Raw genomic sequence first — 7,881 nt, 5'->3', positions numbered from 1 at the left:
TCTTTCCCAAAGCCTTGAGCTACCACAGGTTAACTGGTTCCTAGGTCAAAAAGACACATTACAGAGACATTTTTCCAGTGTGGAAACAACAAAAAAAATAGATAGTTTTGATGGAATTTTTGTATCATGAGCAAACACTACATTATTGCCACACAAAAGCAACAAAAGACAGCTCTAGAAACTACCGTTCATTTTCCCCATTTCATACTCAAATCTCTGTGATGAGATTAAGTAGTACAATAGCCTGTGTCTGGGGGATAAGTGTACCATGTTGATTTGAAATGATCACATTAGAGCTTTTATCACTTTACTCATCAACCTCAATCTAATTACGTACTAATCAAACTCAGCTAGTAATTATCCATGAGTTGATTACATGTAGTTTGTGAAGGATTTTTTTCCACCTTGGATGTCATTTCCATATATTCATTCCCATTGCACATCCTTGCTTTGCTTCTGTGTTCCACACGTGTAACAGCACTATGGTCTTGATGATAAAATATCAGCTTTGATAATGAGCCTGCTTAACTTCCAATCTCCTGATTCTCTCCACACTTTTTAATGTCCTTTTCTTCTATGGCTGACAGAGTTAGAGCTTTTTCTTTTTTAGCCAGACCCTATCTCTGTACTTTATCTGTGGAAATACTATTATACTCTTACATGTTCTTGTCAGAGATGTAATTTTCTTTGTGACATAATGCTATTTGATTTCTCAACCTACTACTTCTAGTACCACTTTTAAATCTGTTGTTCATCTAATTGGTCTGAAGTCCTTCCCAAAGTTTTATACCTTTTGTCAGAATATAATCTTCAGGCAGCTTTTGCATCTGAAGTAAATAAAGGGCAGACCTTCAACATCCTTCTTTCTATTCTTAACCTCTCTATTCCAGATGAAACACTTTACTTACTTTCTTAAAAAAAAGAGTCTCTTACTATGTAAAGCCTTAACTATACGCAAACATTTTTCCTTCCATTTCATCCAATGGATCTCCTGATCCAAGCTCATTTGGGAAAAAAATCCCCCCAAACAAACCAAACAAAAAGCCACAAATCTGTGTCTTTTGCAAAGAACAAGATACTCACGAGTTATGAATAACTTCCTGTAAACAGCATACTTTCATTTGCGCAGTAACTATTTAGTTCCACCTGGATCTCTCCCCCTCACTAGCACTGAAGACAAGCCTCTCCATATCTAAACATAACACTGCTGGCACCAATAAAACACCCACCTCAAAACAGTCTTGGCCCAGAGACAGTGTTCTATCCATGCTATTTCATCCCACGTCTCCCCAGGTTTTCATATCAGTAACATACAATGTGACTGCACCACTTCTTCTGCTATCTTCTCCAATGAGCATCTCCAGTTTTAGTGTTCCAGCCACAATTGTTCTACTGTCTTTCATCTGCACAAAAGCTTGTTTCACAGACCACACCAATAATCGTGGCTTGTTTACTGTTTTTCCTCTCTTCTCCCACTGCTAACCAGGCATTCAGCTTTCTCCCCCCAAGCACACCTTACCCAAAACAATAGTTTTTGCTACTTTAGCATCAGATTACTTGCTATACACTTAGCAGAATCACCACCTCTACCCCTGTTAGCATCTTATATTCCTCTCACACCCTTTATGATTTATCCTGGTACACTTGATGTTCCTCTTTATTTTGGATTTTGTAGGCAGGAAGATCAGACAATTTTTACTCTAGTCTTCTTCTGCTTCTCAGTCTAGAGATCTTGTCAATCTTCCAGCATCAATCCCTAGTTACCTCTTGGGACTCCACTGGTGATCGCCCACCCTAGAGTCCTTCCCTACATGAATGCTCCCACCCACCATAAAGCACCACATTTCTCAGCCACCCAACCCCAAGTTGACTGGGGCATTAGCTTACTCTGCTTTTGCCCTTCTTCACTAACAGCTCTAAGATGACCCACTCCTTAGCTTTTAACCATATTTAACATGGTTTTACCCTGATTTGCGACAAAGGAAACTAATACTGCCATACGTTTTGCTTCTCCACTATTGCCAGGGTGCAGCACATACTCTTCAAGTGGCACCTTAACTCTGGGCAGATAAAAAAGGATGAATGGAAAAGTACCCTTCAGCCTTTCCTAATACAGAAAGTTAAGACACACAACAGTCTCATAATGTTCTTGTGATTCGCAGGTCCTTTTCCTTCTAAGAAGAAAAAGGACCTTCTATTTCTCCTAAGTCTGAAGACTGAAAATCCCACACATCAGCCTGACTTTTTCATGCTTTGCTTAACAACCTATTTCCTTTTCCTTGCCCTTCTATTCCTGTCCATTACCTTTGTATATTTTATCATCAATAAGTTGATGCCAGTACTCTACTGCTCTTGTACTGTAGCTACTCCCTCAGATGTGCTTCATCCATAATTTCCTGCCAGGCATATGCTTTGTGGCTGGGTACATAAGTAGGTACTCTAACTACTTCAGTACCTTGTGGACATGTAATTAGATCTTGAGTTACAGTCTTTTGGTAAACTTATATTTTAAGAAGTGCAAAAAATTACATCTACAGTCCAAATAAACTTGTTTCAACAGCTCTTTGTCAACCCAAGAGCTCTCGTAACCAAGACCAGTGAGACATACCCAGACTTCTAAAATCCAATGGTCAAAATACTTAATCTTCTAGTGAAGCAATGCTACAAACTATGAAGCAATAAAACAAATTCCCATATAACAATACAGTAAAATTTTGCTTCATGGGAGAGAATAATTTCTGGTTGATAAATACGGAAATACTGTGAAAAAAACAAAACCAGTTGAGATTGGACTAAACTTCATGAGGGACATTCTGACCAAATAATGATTACTCTATTGATTGCTAATTTTATCACTAGAAAAAAGGATGTAAAATTAGTACATTTGGACTTATTACATTAAATCATTATTCAGAATAGCATTTTGACATTTCAGATAGGACTTTGTTGCTTGGAAACTGAAAAAAACTTAAATAATAAACTATCTTTTTATACAGCTCAGAGATGGTATATTTCTGCTAAGCGATGAAAATCTCTGAACAGTCAAGAACTAAAGCATCCAAACACAAAACAAAAGCTGTTAAGCAAGGATGTATTTCAACATCAAGAAAGAAACCCTCACCCTCATTTATCTAATTTTCAAAAGGGGAATTATGACATAAAATACTTGAGGAAAAATTATTACAGTGATCTCTATTATAAATTATGATTTGTGATTCATGGAAACTCAAAAAGACCATTTCTTATGTTGCACAAAGATTCCAATGTGAAGACCACTACTTTCTGGAGATTTTAGAGTATTCATATTCTCAGGAGGATGAAAATATTCTGTGAGAATTCTGCAGATTTCATGCTTAAAAGGGCAAAACTCTTACCCTCTTTTTACCCCTCATACAAATATGTCTTGGTTTCATTAAAATCTTGCAGCCTTGAAGATTTCAATTTTTGCTCACTTTGCAAGCTCACCCTTTCAGTCATTCTTCCAACAAAATTATTGCTTGACAGGATTAACCTCAAATGATATGTATATTTAAACCAACTAGAGGGCTACTGTCACACTGTTCCCTAGGAACTTACAGCTGGTTTAATATTTGTTAAAGTTAACTTCAAAATGTTGTATAGCATTGACTGCCTACCTCCTACTGCAAATTAATGGTTACAGGGCACCTGGAACACGGACCTCTGCTTCGCACAGAGAAACTACTAAAAAAGGCAACAACTTAAAAAACAGCCAGCACTTGAAATAATGTTAACTGAAACATTCAAGAAGAAGGCTTCAGGCTGCAAGTTCTCAAAGTGAAGCCTGTTTGCACTGAGAGTAGCGTTTTAACTACTTTGTCCTATGTTCTGGTAAAAGCTTCTTGATTGTACATTATCACTACACTGAAAGAAATCACAATGTTCAGTGTTCGAAGTTTCTTGCTTTTTAAAAGAAGTCACAAGAAAATGGCCCCAGATTCTCGAAGCTTTACACATAGAAGAAAAAAAAATGATTGATTTAATTTGATTGAAGTGAAAACAACCCTTTTCTGTGCATATTCTTTCAAATTAGTGTAATCCCTTTTCAAACAGCAGATTAATTCCCCAACAGTTACAGATAGCTCAGTGCAGTTTTTTACGGACAATTATACCAAGCGTAATTCTTTCATGTTACTTAGGTGTCCTTGGGTGCCTGTAAGGAGGAAAACAAATAAATTTCTAGTATCATCTAGATACCTGAAATCATAGACATTCAGCTGATCTAATCACTAACAGCTCTTTTTGTAGTATTAGAAATAGCCAACTTTTTTTTTTTTTTAAACAAGGAAAGTGCTCTTCCACTCAAATCCATTTTTCAACTATTCTTATTCAGTTGCAAATCTCAAGAACACCTTTGGTTATGTGATGAAGGGAGCAGCAGTATGAAGGAAAAAGAAGGACAAGTTCAGTCTCTTTTGTCCCGAATTTTATCAGAATGTCTCAGATAACATCTTGGGACACCCACTGTTTTCCATTCTTATGAAAAAAAAAAAAAATATTTTTTTTCCTAAGAATAGCTTCCCTATACAGTAAAATCTTGACTGATACCCAGTAGTTTCTGTTGAAAAATTAGTTGGCAGGAAATACACATTCTTCCAGTAGCTGATCCTGACCCAGCAACCATAGAGTATATGATGGTAAGTACATTAGAAATATGACACACAGGCAAAGTGTTTAAGTGTTAGCTATCCCAAAGAATGGAAGACACAATTAAAGTTGTCTGTTTTCAATATATGTATTTTCTTGAAACACATCCAATCCAGCTCTTCACATGTTCCTGGAAAGTTCTCTGCGCATCAGGGAAAAATGAACAAATCCCCTGCCATTCTCTGTTAATGAGTGATCTGCTCACCAAAGAGGAAAATAAGCATCTTCAGCAATAATTGGCTTGAAACCAGTTCGATTTCCAGTAAAAATGAAAATGCTCAGAATGCATTAAAAATTCCATGCCTGATTTTATGACACATTCAAACAGAAGCATATCAAGCATCCCTGAAGCCTCAGTTCTTCTGTATCCAAAAAAAAAAAGAAAAAAAAGGAACCCACAAAACCACAACTCTTTTCACCATCATTTAGGAGTACTCAGCACAGCTTGTCTGGTATACAACCAGTTAAGAAAAATCAAAATATAATTTTCATTCAGCTAGATAGAGTTTTATGGCCTATGCTGGTCTCTTGGACCAAAGAGGTGAGGGGGACAGAGGGGCAGAGACTGGACAACAGATCTGCTGCTTCATAGAAGAGCAACTATAGCTAACCACAGGCATAACATACTAAAAGCCTAGCCCAACAAAACCCTGGGCTGTAGAAACAACACGACAGTCAGTGTAGCACATACACCCTTTGACTCCTTAATAGCCTGCAATTACTTAAAGGGGGACAATCGGCTGCAAGTTTTAAGGGTACCAGTCTTGTACCAAAGGCAATTTTGTTGAAGATCTTCAAGAGGAAATAGCACACCCTGCCAGAGAAACAGATTAACTTGGCTTTCAGCTGCCCCCTTCTACTAGAGGTACTCCAGAGGACTGAAGGACCAATTAACTCTTCCACCAGCAGCTGCCACCACCTACTTCCTGCTACCATTTTGTCCAGGAGAGAGAACATGAGCCCAGGTATCTGCTGTCCAATCCACAGCCTGCATCTTTCATGGAGAACCAGAGGGAAGAAGGCATTTTTCAGACAAGAGGAACTGTCCCGGCAAGGTGCAGCTTAAGAGCTCCTGAAATAGTTTAAGATTTCGCTATAATTGGGCAGTTTATAACTTTTAAGTGTCTGAACTTGCAACATTATTAAATACTTTTGTATGTACATATTTTACGCAGGGGAAAATGGAATAAAGCAGGAGACAAAGTGCTCTGTGGTATAATCATTTACCGCATGTTTCTATTTCTAGGCAACTACAATGTTTGCACAGATCTGCATCTCGAAAAATAGGCAGGTATGACATAGCAATGTGCATAATAGCTACAAACAAAAACATTTATGACTTACAACATTTAAAATACAGTTCAGCCATGGCAGGTCATATTGCTTACAAAAACATCTCCAGATCTGTCAAAATGCCCAAGTCTTATCAAAAAAACACAGTGCTATAACTTACAGTATTCACGCAGCGGCACTGAAGAAACTTGGTAACTGCAAAAGCGAATGGAAATAGTGAAAAGAGCCGATATCATATCATCATAGAACTCTCCATACACCCATCCAAACGATTATTTGAATCAATGGTCCTTAAATCAGTTTGGAAAGTTGAAAAGTCAAAAATATTCCTCAGTTCATAACTACAACTGGAACAGGAACTAAATGCGTTGAGTCAGGCCCATGAATAGTTGTCTGACTAGAAGCTACATCCAGCCCACACTATTGAAAAACTTGTGTCCAGTACAATAGTTTCTAATCAATGGATTCTTCACATATTAGATTCCCCAAACTTCTTACCTCTGAACATTTAGAAACCATGTACGGTTACAGTATTAAGTAATCTTTTTAATAATGCAACCCTCTCTGTAACTTATGGGAGAGCTAGACCCTTGGCATGATGAAAATTCTTTCAGTAGAAACATCTATCAGAAAAAGCAGTTCTCGCTCCCTACTACAGCATCATCATCACAAACTAATTTCAAAGCACAAACATTTTCATTTTTGGCATTAGTTCTTGTTTTTGTAAATGATACAATAATTTTCCCTGATTAATTACACAATAGTCCATTCTTCTTTATCTTTTCCACAAGTCTTATTTTCCTTCACTATTTCTAAATTTATCTCACTACGACCGTCACCAGTTTAATGACCTTTTTTACAGATCCCTTCACTCCACTTTACGTGAATCCATACTCTCTGGGTCAATGATTACAAATCTTCATGGCTTATACTTGATCAGTTTTGTTGCAGAAACTAATCTGCTGAAATCTTACTTCTAACTGGTATTCAAGAAACAAACTGTCTAAAGCATTCTCCTTGAATACCCTCGGTGCTGACCTACACAATAAAAGTAAAATGCTTCCAATGTAATATTCTCAGATTCTACTCTGATTTTGCTATACAATCACTTTCTTGCCCCGTCTTTAAAATTTGAGAGTAATTCTTCTCAGCTTTTATCAGATTTCCCACCGAAAGTTTCCTTTAACAATAAATGCACTGGCTTCTCTTAAAATCACAGCTTGTATGATGACCTGAGGAAGTTAAATACTTTTTTTTGTATCAGGAGAAAAGAAAAGCCTTACTGACAGTTTATTCTTTCTTTACTGAGTATTTGCTTTATTGGGATTTGCTAAGTTGCCTTTAACTTACTGTCTACTCCAACTTACCACTATTTCCATACTCTTTCACTTTAAATACTTCCAAAACTAAAACCAGTCTCCAGCCACCTATTTCCTGCAATGGTTAAAACAGCACTAAAATACCTTCTAATGGACAAATTTTTCATAACAATGCTGGATCACTTTCAAAATATTAAAAAATACAGACACAAACACTTCTATCAATAACATTTGTCTCATTGTTATTGTACTATTCCCCAGTAATTATTTTTGTACATCTAAGCTCCATTTCAGTAAATAGGAAGGCGCTATCTACCACATGTGTGACTATAAACTAGTCTTTCAAGACTGAATTCCTCCTCTCCTTTTTGAGGGACAACTCACCGTGGCCCTGGAGCTTATTTAACTATAATAACCCAGGAGCTTCGTGCTTTCTTGTTGTGCTGAAAAACTCTTTCATGTGGCAGGCTTTGCAGAGCAAGACTGAGGGTATATGCCTCGGAGAATAAAGGAGGATAAAGAGAACTGCTTTGTTTTGTTTAACTGATTTAATTTTTTACCTGTAATAAACTGACCACCTGTATTGGGTTGGCTCAGCCGGATT

The 7,881-nt window shown here is 37.1% G+C and overlaps 1 protein-coding gene across 1 annotated transcript in view; it reads right to left on the bottom strand.

The window, feature by feature from the left end:
• Positions 1–7,392, bottom strand: part of TTC27 (tetratricopeptide repeat domain 27) — a gene marked incomplete at its 5' end in the record, with an annotated part of 44,837 nt that extends 37,445 nt beyond the window's left edge. Inside the window, 2 exons of the mRNA XM_009874200.1 lie at positions 6,119–6,153; positions 7,326–7,392. Coding sequence (XP_009872502.1) covers positions 6,119–6,153; positions 7,326–7,392 — 102 coding nt within the window. The remainder of the gene's footprint in view (positions 1–6,118; positions 6,154–7,325) is intronic.
• Between the last annotated feature and the right edge of the window lie 489 nt (positions 7,393–7,881).

The sequence above is a fragment of the Apaloderma vittatum genome, unplaced genomic scaffold (genome assembly GCF_000703405.1).
Source record: "Apaloderma vittatum isolate BGI_N311 unplaced genomic scaffold, ASM70340v1 scaffold2248, whole genome shotgun sequence".
In the NCBI taxonomy this organism is placed as follows: domain Eukaryota; kingdom Metazoa; phylum Chordata; class Aves; order Trogoniformes; family Trogonidae; genus Apaloderma; species Apaloderma vittatum.
This window is presented reverse-complemented; position numbering and strand designations above follow the sequence as displayed.